Here is a 13,875-nt window from a genome sequence, read left to right on the forward strand (position 1 = left end):
AATAATCAGCAAGGACTTCCTGTATAGCACAGGGAACTCTGCTCAATATTCTGCAATAACCTATATGGGAAAAGATTCTGAAAAAAAATGGGTAAATGTATATGCAAAAATGAATTATTTTGCTATGCACCTGAAGCTAATACAGCATTATAAATCAACTCTACTCCAATATAAAATAAAATTAAAGAGACATTATCAATTAAAATCTAATATTTTTATCAATAAGTGTTGTATTATTTCTCTGAGTCGTTCAACAGTCATCTGTTTCCTGGCAAGATTAATACTCAAGATTCTCAACAGGATGAGGGAAAGCCACCTTTCATGTCTCCTTGGTTGAGACACATTAATATTCCTTTACTTATGGGAGTTTCTGTATCTCTGAGGAACAATGGAATGGGGGAAGACACCAAACAGGTTGAGAATCACTACTATAAGGAAAGGAGGCCAGAGAAATCATTTACAGAATGTTACCAACCCCAGCTCCATCCACAGACTTTGAAGCATATAGAGGCCTAGCTTTAATCTCTGTCATTTTGATAAGATTAAAACTGAGCGTAGGAAATAGAACAAAAAAGAAATCAGTTGTTTCCAGGGAGATTTACTGACTATAGAAATTAGTCAGAAGCCAATCTTTTCTATCAAAAAATGAGGTTCAAGATAAACTGACAATCAGTGATTTGTGTGAATAAACTTGAAACCAGCAGAAAATTGCTGACAAGTAGACAAGAAAGATGATAAGTATAAAAAAACAATTTGAGGCAGATCAGGTATGAGGTAGAAAGATATTAAGGATAAGAATATTCTAAGGAAGGCTACAGAAATTCATGAGTCAACGGGTCAGTTCTTTTAGTATAGCCAAAGTGGTCAACAAGATCAGGAGAGAACTGACCATGACTTTGTGTTCTCATTGTCTTTGTGGCTACAAGGTCAAGGGCAATGTTCTTAAAGGCAAAGGGTCATCTGAGACCTATATGTGGGTACAGGGCAATTTAAAAAGATGATACTTCTTTGAAAGAAGCACCCCCTCCATATAAATGTGAAGAAAGTAAAGAACTTTCTGAAGGTATACAAATACTCAAGTTTGTAAGAGAAGACAGCACATGATAACAGAAAGGGCAAAGTAACAGTGACAACTGTGCTCATTAGGATGATGAAACACTGAAAAATTAAGAAGGTAGTCTGAGAATCTTCATTTATGGGTGAGGTCCAGCATGATAACTAAGCAGCAGACATCAAAGATTGGTGATAAAAAGATGAAATTCCAGAACTAATATGTTACATTAAAGACTTTCAAAGGAGTTCCCTTCATGGCTCAGCGGTTAATGAACCTGTCTAGGATCCATGAGGATGCGGGTTTGATCTCTGACCTCACTTAGTGGGTTAAGGATCTGGCGTTGCTCTGAGCTGTGGTGTAGGTAGCAGAAGCAGCTCGGATCCTGCATTGCTGGATCCCCCCAGCCTGGGAACTTTCGTATGCCACAGGTGTGCCCCCCCTCCCCCAAAAAAAGGATTTGCTGCCATTTAGTGCATTGTTAACCAGACACTGAGGCATCAACTCACATTTTGTCAGAAATAACTATAATGGAAAAAATAAAACTCACTATAAAATAAAAAAAAAAATAGAATCACTCATCCCCAACCCTCCAAAAGGTCTATTCAATCAGAATCTGCATTTTAACAAGACTCCCAGGAGACTAGTGTGCACAAGAAAGTCTGAGAATGTGAGTTCCCTTTGTGGTTCACCAGGTTAAGAACCTGACATAGTATCCATGAGGATGTGGGTTCAATTCTTGGACTCACTCAGTGAGTTAAGGATCCTCTGTTGCTGTGGCTGTGGTGAAGGCCTGCAGCTCCAATTATACCCCTAGCCCCAGAACTTCCATATGTCAAGGGTTCGGCCATTTAAAGAAAAAAGAAAAGGTCTGAGAAGCATTGATCTGAGAGACTTTACCAAGGCCAGGTGAAAGGTGATTGTTTTTTGAATATTATAATTAATTCCATCTGTGCCTGAGTTAATTAAGCAAAACAGTCATTTTAAAGGACTGATTTTCCGTGACTTTTAGTTATTCATTTATTCAGATTCATCTGAGAATTCGGCAAATGCCTTAGACACCTGTCTCCCATCCCACCCACCCTTAAATGTGGATGCAATTTCAGGATACAGCTTTAAGACCAACCACAAACCCTAACTTAAGAAGCAGTGTTTTACAGGGTTTGCTTTTAATAAGGACTTTGAAGACACCAACATATGTTACACATTCAGAGCCCTGAACAGGACTGCCCTGATTGAAGAATTGCCAGGCAACCAAATTCTATGGATACCAACATGATAAATGTAACATCTGCAGTCAGCTAGAATCATCGGTTAAATGATTCAGTCACTTATAGGCATATAGATGTTTCGGTGGTATTTTAAATCATCTGCAAGTTATTGTCTACTAAATAACAATCCTCAAGATTATGATAAACGGTAACATCTGAGTATCTATTATGCACTAGGAAACTATCATCTCCTTGTTGCCATTTCTCTCGCTTTCCTCTTAACCTTATAAGGTATGTATTTTCCCTAGCTTTAAAACATGGAAACTGAGGGGTTCCCATCATGGCACAGTGGAAACAAATCCAACTAGGAAACATGAGGTTGTAGGTTTGATCCCTGGCCTCATTCAGTGGGTTAAGGATCTGGCACAGCCATAAGCTGTGGTGCATATTGCAGACATAGCTCGGATCTGGCGTTGCTGTGGCTGTGGTGTAGACCAGCGGCTACAGCTCCAATTTGACCCATAGCCTGGGCACTTCCATATGCCGCCTGGGTGCACCCCTAAAAACCAAAAAATAAAAATAAATAAAAATAAATAAAATATGGAAACAGACTTACTTTAATAAATTTTCCAAAATTATAGCTAATAACTAAATAAAAAGTAGCCAAGACTGAACTCACATGTAGATCTAAATCACTGTAAAACCCATATTTGTAGCAGCCAGGGTAAAAACTATGAAAGTCTTTAGAATAACTTCTTTAGAAAAAATTCAACAAAACCAACTCTATTTCATTATAAAATGGCACATTCCATCAGAGACTTTTTTCTTCCCACACTACCTTTTTCATAGAAAGAATATCCTTTTTTAAAATCTATAAAATAATTTATTCAGCAAGTTATCACCATAGTGATCACACCAGTTACAATTAACAAACTGGTAAGGTGATTAATATCAAATATGGAAAAAAAAAGATGGCTCATATAAATTGAGTAAAGTTGGGGAAAAGTTATTTTATTTTTGCATTAGATTATTCTTTTGTATAGCAGCTGATAAGTTCATGAAGTAAAGCAAAAAGCTGCATCAAAAAGCCTAAAGTCCATAAATTCTAACTGGCTCTTTCTGTTGACCTAACTTCTTCAGAGGTTGCTTATAACACTAGTTCATCTTTAATCAGAAAAACTAACTGAGTAGCCTAAATTATATAACTCAGAGTCCTTCGAGGTCAACAGCCTGAAGCACTACTCCATAGTCAAGTAATTTTAACAACATTCTATAAGGCAAATTGGGAACGTAAGGACATTGATATCATGTGCAGAAGTGCCTGCCAAAGGAATGTTTTTTAAGTACATGCCCTCTACTCTGTGAGGTGGCCCTCATCCTCATTTTATCTAAAAGTTATTATTCATGTCACATTAAAAAAGGGAATAGTAGTAAGCCAAACATTAGATTGAAATGGTGAAATGGGAGGAGGAAGAGAGAGGGAACAGATGAACATGGATTTGTAAATACTCTTCCAGAAGTTTTAAACCTTTAATGACCCCTAAAGGAAACCATTTTAAGACTCTGACAGATCTTCTTTCCTTTATATAATAATAATGGTCTTCTCCCATCTGCACAGTGCTGTAGGTTTGCAAAGTACATTTAAGGTATCATGCTATCCTCACCCCAATCTGGGAAGTCTTATTTCTTTTTTTATTGAATAGAAAACTAAAATTTAGAGATACTATACATCAAATGCTCAAACTGATGCAGATCATAAGTGTTAAAGCTTTCTCAAATTGGGTTTCCCAGACTCAGATCTCTTGCTGTCTCCCAGCTAGCAATTCTACAAGTGTTTAGTTTGAACATAATATTCCAGCCTTGTTCTAGGATTCTTGGTCCCATCTGCAATTCGATTCAAGTACACTAACATTTATTGAGTTTCTATTAAGGTTCAGTGACTACAAAGATGACAAATACAATCTCTGCACTCAAAAGCTTCTTATCTGGTATAGAAGAAGATATATAAACCATGAACTGCAATCCAAATTACTCTTACTTCAGTCAACATGTCTTCCTGAAAATGTGTGTGGATGCACAAACTAGTGAACTGTATACACTTTAAGTGGTAAATTGTATGGTGTGTGACTTCTATCTCAATATAGCTGCTATTTTATTTTTATTTTTATTTTATTTTACTTTATTTTATTTTATTTTTATTTTATTTTATTTTTTTGTCTTTTGACTTTATAGGGCCACACCCGTGGCATACAGAGGTTCCCAGGCCAGGGGTCTAATCAGAGCTGTAGCTGCCAGCCTACGCCACAGCCACACCAGATCTGAGCGGCGTCTGTGACTACAGCTCATGGCAACGCTGGATACTTATCCCACTGAGTGAGGCCAGGGATCAAACCTGCAACCTCATGGTTCCTAGTTGGATTCATTTCCGCTGTCCCATGACAGGAAATCCTAGCTGCTATTTTAAAAGTCAAATAAAATGTGTGTTAAGGGAAAGATTCTTGTTTCCAAAAAAATCTAAGATAATCACAAAGTTATTAATTACCCTTGATCTTGAACCTGACTTTTGATAATGCAATCTCAGCATTTTGGGATACTGTTTTTGTACAAAATTATCAACCACTAATTAATCAATAAACATTTAATGAAAATCATGGTGGTTTACTTGTAGCATTCATAATTTAATCATTTTTAAGACAAACATTAAATTTTTTGACATTTATATTTCCTAACATAAATTTTATACTTAGTTGTCTGAAATTACTACTTATTTTTTAAAGCAAAGGAGACATAAAATATCCAAGAGTTGCATAAATCTTATTATGTAAGTAAAGATAGAGGCCCTGCCAAAATAAAATGTTCCCTGGCAGGCAGTTCCACTTTGGAGTGGTCCCAAATAATCAAGTTCCTCTGAAGTGTGGGCAGGGGCCTCCCTGCTCATTGTCTTGCCCTCTAATCCATTGTGAACTTTTTTATTTTACAGGTGAGGACAAGCAAGCCTAAGTAAACAAATAAATAAAGAATAGTAATGCGTTGCTATGGAGAGGACTTATATAAGGTTGTTCATGGAGGTGACTTTAGATCCTGAGGAGGTGACATTAAACCAAGACCTACATGGCTGCTTCTGCAGATGACTGGGAAGAGAAATCCAGGTGGTAGACCAACTGGGGGAAATGTCTGAAGGCAGAAAAAAGCTTTAATTGTGCTGAAGAAGATAAAGGAATCCACAGTAATCTTACATGTTTGATTTAAGTAACTGGATGAATGATGGTGTCAGTGATTCCAATAGGGAGCAGGGGGAAAAAGCAGGTTTTGATAGGGAAGATTAAGAATTCTATGCTAGGAGTTCCCATGGTGGCTCAGTGTTTAGCGAATCTGACTAGGAACCATGAGGTTACAGGTTCAATCCCTGGCCTCACTCAGTGGGTTAAGGATCGGGCGTTGCCATGAGATGTGGTGTAGTTCACAGACGCAGCTCAGATCTGGTGTTGCTGTGGTTATGGCACAGGCCAGCAGCTGTAGCTCCCATTAGACCCTTAGCCTAGAAACCTCCATATGCCATGGGTGCGGCCCATATAAAAGACGAAAAAAAAAAAAAAGAGGAATTCTATGTTGATCCTCTAAAATTTGAGATGACTGACAGATAGTCAAGGAGAGAGGGGGTGTGCAGGGGACAGAAGAGAAAATGCTACCTAAAGAAATTTAGCAGCCTAGTTGGTTGGTGGTTTCTGTCTGGCTTAAGATACATTTGATACTCCAAGGAGAGACCTGCAGGGTAGAATAGGATGGGGTTGGTAGGAGGCAGAGGGAGGGGAAGCAGGACTGATTAATATAATGGAGAAGGAACACTTTATTGCAGAATAAGGAGTTCGCTCTCTGAGCAAGTTCTGGTGTAATTTGAAGGATGAATCCTAATTTATTTAATTAGGTGGTAACCCATACTTCACCAGAAAACCAGGTATTAAAATCTATTGTGTACTTCCTTCTTCAAATAAGAAAAAGAACTGTGTGTTTCCTCTTTGTGCTCTAGCAGCAAGCTTACATTTTAGCAATGCTGCAAAGCAGTGGTGCTGTGAATGTGAACTCTAAACCAACCATACTCTACCAATCTATCTTCTACACTGCAGTCACAATCCAAGTTCTAAGCTGCAAATCTAAACAACACAAGTCCCTGCTGAAATCCCTTTAGGGTCTCTCATTTATTTTAGCAAAGAGTCAAACTCCTCATCATGACCTGTAAGCCACCACCTGCTGGTCCCTGTCAAGTTCTCCAACCTCATTTCCTGCTCCCTCTTGCTCTGAGGACCCGCTGCATTCTCTGTTCTCAAATACAGCTGTGCTCATCCTACTTGCTAACGCGCTGTCCCCGACCTGGACAAGGCAGAGATCCTTCTTGCTCATCTCTTCCAAAAGCAAACTTTTCTACTTCAGGTCTTTGTCAAGTTAACACTTCCTCCGAAGAAGTTCCTTTAGAAATATTGCCTTTCCCCCTTGTCCCACATCTGATTTAAGAGCTTCACCTCCAGAGAGTCCATCATCTTTAGTCTTGACCACCCCATACTGCAATGTGTGTGTAACTGTAGCTGTCCTACATAACTTCACTGAGGCCAGGGACCTTGCTGTCTTGTTCACTGTTGTGTCTTCCATACTGAGTGTGGTCATGGGCATTTGGATCATCTAGGGACTCAATATATATTGAACAAGTACAAAGAAAACTTTCTAGTAGATTTTAAGTTCCTAGAGAAAGGAATCCCATGCTGGTTGATAATTCTATCTCCAACTCTAAACACAATGTGAGAACAAAGAAATTCCTAGTTTTTCAACTAAAAGCTAGATTCACTCTGCTTTTCATTCTATGATTTGGGTTTTTTTTGGTCTTTTTGCCATTTCTAAGGCCACTCCCGCGGCATATGGAGGTTCCCAGGCTAGGGGTCGTATCGGAGCCGTAGCCACCGGCCCATGCCAGAGCCACAGCAACGCGGGCTCCAAGCTGCGTCTGCAACCTACACCACAGCTCACGGCAACGCCGGATCATTAACCCACTGAGCAAGGGCAGGGACTGAACCCGCAACCTCATGGTTCCTAGTCGGATTCGTTAACCACTGCGCCACAACGGGAACTCCTGATTTGGGTTTTTATAAGTAGAGTTTCTGGAGAAGAGCCCTGCCATTGTCCTTGTACCACCTATGGCCAGATTTTAACCTGCCCAGACACTGGACACCACTTCTAAGTCTATGCAGACAAATATCTGAATTAATATTACTCAGCCACCCTTTCAATGTGGTCTGATTTCAGCCATAAATATTTATGGCATAAAGTATTCCTTTATCTAAGCCTTATCATACAAGTGAAATATTATTATCCTGCAACTTAGACCATTTGATTAAATATGTATGTATTTCTTCAGGGCTTTTAAATCATTTGAGACCTTTATCTTTCTACAATATGCAAATAAATTTTAGGACTAAACTGATCACAACAATCAATATTTTGATGCATCAATTCCTTACATTTAAAACCAAGGACATAAAATCGGATATAACTAAAAGGTATATTCTAATAAGTACAGATATTTGTAATTACCTTCTAGTGCATATTTCATATCCTGAGCAAAAAGGGTCCACATAATTTCAGCGCTTATTTTTCCCATGTTCAGTTCTTGAGGAAACCTAAAATCAAACACATCTATCAGTGGATCAGAAAAGAAAAATGTGCTTAAAAAAAAAACAACAGATTTCACATTACATATATATCACAGTTATTACTATACAGCTCACAAACACTTTTTATTTATGAAATTTGTCTTTATAAAATTTCATAGGCAAAAAAGCTACACACCAAAGTGTGATAAAAAACAGTTAATGGGTGAAAGGAAAATAGACTTTGTTACATCACTGCCAGAGTACTGGTACTCAGGGATCCTGATGGATGTCTTATGCTGTGTTTTTGATTGTGTCTAAGGAGCCCCTTTAGTTGTATCAAACACTTCATCTTCATATGTCTCAATTTGAGGATAGGCCAGATCACCCTGAGTAGCAGATATCATGTAATAGCAAAAACTACACCCCTCTTTCATCTGTTAGCCATTTTTCTCGAAGCAAGCTTGAGTGCTTTCATTTTCTATTTGCTTAAAGTAAATTATTTCAAGAAAGATTCCTCACTCTTAGTAAAACGGCCCATAGTGGACCCATTAATCAGGATTCCAGAAATACTAGGCAGGCTGTGCTTTTCAGATAAGACAAATTTAAGCTAAAGACAAGATTCTTACTGCTTCTAAATATGCATTCTGTCTGTATGTGTATCAATCTCATGATAAGGCTCACAGCAACATAGCCAAGTGAAAACAGTTTCATTTATTTCATTTCATTGTAACCACTCCCCCAAAATCAGTATGTAAGACTGAAACTATTTTCTGTTCTAACAAATACATATATTTTATGTATGCATACTATTATAAAATGCATGCACATATATGTTTATATATAAATACATATTAAGTATATATAAATACAAAAATATATGTACATATGTGTATATTTTTAATAAATGTATATATGTGTATTCACTTACATCTTTGACTCAAAATTAAAAAAAGAGAACATAATCCTGAGTGGAATAGAAAAGACTACATAAGTGAATATGACCTCGATATAACCTCAACAAAGAAAAGACCATGAATACTACATAAAACTATTTTAGCCCAATTTTTCAGCAAAGCAAGATGTGTTTCATCAAACTACCCATACTGATTTCAGGTATCAATTTATTTAATAATGTCAACCATTATTTTAAAACTTAAATATTATGTATATTTATTAAATATTTAAATGAAAGCACTTTCTATGAGCAAAAAATTAATATAACCTAGATATATATAAAATTAATTTTCAATAATAAATTTTACTTTATTCATATAAAAATAACTGTAGGCAAGTAATATATTTTAAAAGGTTTCATTTATGGCCAGCTATGAATATCCCACAATTTTAGTATATTAATTTTTATGTGATAGATACATAGCAACAAAAATTACGGTATAATTAGAGTATTTTAAGCTCATAAAATGAGGAAATTGTTTAAATTGTTTGAATTAAAAATAAAGAATATACTAATTCAGCTTACAGTGCGGTGATACAAACAGTAAAATATATTATACAAAAAAGTAAACTAAAGAGTATCATCTCTCATGTAAATAAGTGAAAAAATCCTCAACAAAAAATGACAGATTCAATCCTGCAATATATACAAAGGATAATACATCATGACCAAGAGAGGCTTATCCCAGAAATGCAATATTGGTTCAACACTCAAAAATGAATCAATGTAAATTTACTGTATCAACAGACCTACGATAAAAAATTTAGTTTCTCTGCATCATCTCAATAGATGCAGAAAAGGTATTTGACAAACCTCAACATTTGTTCATAAGTTAAAAAAAAAAGAAAAAACTCTGAAAACTAAGGAGTAGAGAGAACAAGAGAACTTCCTTAACGTTATAAAGACAATCTACAAAAACCTACAGCTAACATCACACTAAGATGAGCATCAAGTCAAAAGCATTTACTCTCAGTATTCCTGCTAAACCTTGCTGAAGTTCTGAAAGACTAAATAGGTAAATAATAATAATAATAATAATAATAATAATAATGTAAGAGGCATATAGATAGCAAAGGAAAAATAAAACTCTATTTGCAGACAATGTGATTGTCCATGTAGAACATCTCCAAAAATCTGTAAAAAATCTACTAAGTTCAGCAAGGTCACAATACAAAGTCAAAATGTAAAATCATTGTATTACTATATTCCAGCAATGAACTACTGAAAACTGAAATTAAAATAACGTCACTTACAAAGTCACCAAAAGTTTTAAAATTCTTAGATATAAACCTAAGAAAATATATATAATGTTTAAAAGAAGAAAATGCAAAGTACTGAGGAGAAACAGCATATAAAACAAAAATAAAAATATACTATATTCATGAATTGGTATACCTAATGTCATTAGAATGTTAATTTTGTTTCTGAATTGATTTATAGATTCAATGCACTCTCATGCAGAATTCCAGGATAATTTTTTTTTGTAGAAATTGTCAAACTCATTCTAAAATTTACATGGTAAAAGAAAACTAGAAAAGCAAAAATGATGTTTATTAAAATAGCTGATGGATTTACATCACCTGTCTCATAGCTTACTATGAAACTATCATAGTAACTAAGACAGTGTATCTTCAAATAAAAAGTAAGTTAATTTTCAGTAAGATGTTATATTAATTTGATGGAAAGAAGAAAAGAGAGTCTTTTCAACACATTCTCTAGAGCACTTGGATATTCATATGAAGAAAGAAAGACAGAAAAAGAGAGAGAGAGAGAGAGAGAGAGAGAGAAAGAAAGAAAGAAAGAAAGAAAGAAAGAAAGAAAGAAAGAAAGAAAGAAAGAAAGAAAGAAAGAAAAAAAAAGCTAGACCCATACTTTACAACACATAAAAAATGAACTCAAAATGGATCAGAGACCTACATGCAAAACCTAACTATATAAATCTTGTAAAAGAAAACACAGAAAATCTTATGATCTTGCATCAGGCAATAGTTGCTAAGATCTGTCACAAAAAGTACAAACCATAAAATATTGATATTTTTTATAAAAATTAAATTTTGATCTTCAAAAGATACTGTTGAGAAAAATGAAAAGATAAGCAACTAGGAGAAAACAATGTGTAGAACACACATCTGACAGAGGACTTTCATTTGGAACATACAAATTACTTTCAAATCTCAATAATAAGAAAAAATTGTCCAATAAAAATGGGCAAATGATCTGAATGACACATTAGCTAAGAATATAATCAGATGTAAAATATACACGAAAATACACTGAACATCATTAGTCATTACGTACTTTCAAATTAAAATTATGATGTGATACCACTATATGTCTAATAAAACAGCTTCAGGAGTTCCCACTGTGGTGCAGTGGAAATGAATCTGACTAGGAACCATGAGGTTGCAGGTTTGATCCCTGGCCTTGCTCAGTGGGTTAAGGATCCTGCGTTGCCATGAGCTGTGGTGTAGTTCGCAGACATGGCTCAGATCCTGCATTGCTGTGGCTCTGGCGTACGCTGGTGGCTGTAGTGCTGATTGGACCCCTAGCCTGGGAACCTCCTCATTCTGTGGCTACAGCCCTAAAAACAGACAAAGACAAAATCGAAGACAAAAAAACAAACAAACAAACAAACAAACAAAAAACAAACAAAAAACCAAAACAGCTTCAGAACAAAATAAAACAACACCTGACGAAATCAAGGTTTGACAAATGTGTAAAGATGCAGATGAGCTGGAATTCTGTTACACTGCTGCTGAGAATGCAAATGTAATAGTCTCTTTGGAAAGCAGTTTGGCAATGAAGTTAAATGTACATTTACCAGCATTCTCACTCCAGATATTTACCCAAGAAAAATGAAACATATTTATACAAAAATTATCCATGTTGCTTAATTATTAATCACCAAAAACTGCAAAAAGCCAACGTCTTTCAGCTAATGAATAGACAAATAAATTGAGATAGGTTTATATAATGGAATCTACTAAACAATAAAAAGGAACAACTGATTCATGTAACAATGTGGATGAGTATCAAATGTATTACGTTAAATGAAAGAAGTTTGACTCAAAAGCCTATGTAACTGTATGAGTCTATTTACAACATATTACTGAAAAGGCAAAAATATAAGGACAGAAAATAAATCAGTGGTTGCCAGGGGCCTGTGATGGGGAGGAGTGTGAAGGAACTTTTGGGGTGATAAAAATATTCCAAATCTTTGTTTTGTTAGTAGTTATATGATCATATATTTGTTTTCTACTGCATCAACTTCTGCTCCTCATTATTTTCTACCTTCTACTTTTGAGGGATTTACTATGTTGTTACTTTTCTATTCTCTTAAGAAATATAATTAATTTGGGAGCTATATTCCTTTCTAACGTGTATTTAAGGTATACATTTCTTTCGGGAAGTGCATTTAGCTTCATCCTAAACAATTAATATGTTCTATTTTCATAGTAATTCAATCAAAATATTTCACATTTTTGATCTTGATTTCTTAACTTCCAACTATTTGGGAATTTTATAAGTATCTTTTAGTTGCTGTTTCCTACCTTCATTAACTAAGATCAAAGAACATATTTTTAATGATTTCAATATTTTCAATTTGTTGATACTTACTTTACACCCCAGTATACAGTTAGTTTTGGTAAATAAACTTTATTTTTCATTTCTTGTCTCCTTGGATTTCCTTCTGGGTATTTTCTTCTAGACTATATTCATATTTACTAAGTCTCTTTTCCCCTGTGTGTAACAAACCAGTAAATCCATATATTCAGTTACTAATTTCATTTGTTTTCAGTTCTATAATTTTGAATTCACTACTATTTTCCCATTTTGTTATTTATTTATTTCTTCAAATAAATTTTATTGGAGTAGAGTTGACTTAGAAAGTTGTGTTAGTTTCAGGTGTACAGCAAAGTATATCAGTTATACATAAACATATATCTGTTACTTTTCAGAAGCTTTTCCCATTTAGGTTAATACACAGTACTGAGTAGATTACCCTGTGTATACAGTAGAACCTTGTTACCTATCTATTTTATATATAGTAGTATGTATATGTTAAATATATATTTTTTATTTTTTATTTTTTTATTAAAGTGTAGTTGATTTACAATGTTGTATCAATTTCTGTTGTATAGCTAAATGAGTTAGTTATACATATATATTCTTTTTTATATTATTTTCTTAATTTCCTAAATACATTAATCATAGGTATTGTAACACTTGCATTTCTAGACTCTACTAATCATTTATAATGCCTACTAATTTTTGATTGAAAGAATTTTGTGTGTAAAAGATATATATATATATATGTATATATATATAGTAATTTAAGTCTCTAGGTGATATTAGTATTCTTTCAGAAAGGATTTATTTTTCTTTTGGCAGTAGTGTTTTAGAGTTGGGAGAGATGACCTTAATCCAATTAAAAACTGAGCTTATTTAAAGCAGGTCAATATTTTACTCATAATGACTCCTAGGTCATATCCTTTCATGCCCTAGCTGTATGCTTAGGGTTCCACCAGGACCAACTACTTTGCAGGGCCTTATTTCCAATTATTCTCCTGTTCTCACATTCAGCTTTCTGTTTTTCAACTACTACTTTCTCAGGCTCTCAGCTTCTGCCCCTAGGCAGATAGTTGATGCCTCTAGGGGAGGGGGTTGTCATATATCTGAATGATTTTCTAGTAAGCACATGCATATACAATAAAGCTATAAAGAAATTCAAAGGGATAAAAAAGATCAAATCTGTTATAATCGTTAGATTTGGGCAAGGAATAAAGAGAATTGAATTTAGGGAGGCATATGTACATATAACTTCAATCAAAACTGCAATGTTATATTTATTTTAGAAAAATCTAAAAGTTTTATAATTTTACATGCAATAAAATAAAAAGAAATGTAATATAGATGAATGCTAACACATTTAGCATTTAATAAGAAACATTCACAATTAATTGAAGGTCTAGTATGTGCAATGAATGCACTGTGCTAAGGGCAGATTACATATCGCCC

At 34.8% G+C, this 13,875-nt stretch overlaps 1 protein-coding gene across 1 annotated transcript in view; it reads right to left on the reverse strand.

Annotated features, from left to right (window-relative positions):
* The window catches only part of LOC125120750 (protein unc-13 homolog C-like), a 137,962-nt gene extending 131,302 nt beyond the window's left edge, over positions 1-6,660 (reverse strand). The window contains exon 1 of the mRNA XM_047769188.1: positions 6,508-6,660. Within this exon, the coding sequence (XP_047625144.1) occupies positions 6,508-6,660 (153 nt within the window). The remainder of the gene's footprint in view (positions 1-6,507) is intronic.
* Between the last annotated feature and the right edge of the window lie 7,215 nt (positions 6,661-13,875).

This window comes from Phacochoerus africanus, chromosome 2, assembly GCF_016906955.1.
Source record: "Phacochoerus africanus isolate WHEZ1 chromosome 2, ROS_Pafr_v1, whole genome shotgun sequence".
Lineage (NCBI taxonomy): Eukaryota > Metazoa > Chordata > Mammalia > Artiodactyla > Suidae > Phacochoerus > Phacochoerus africanus.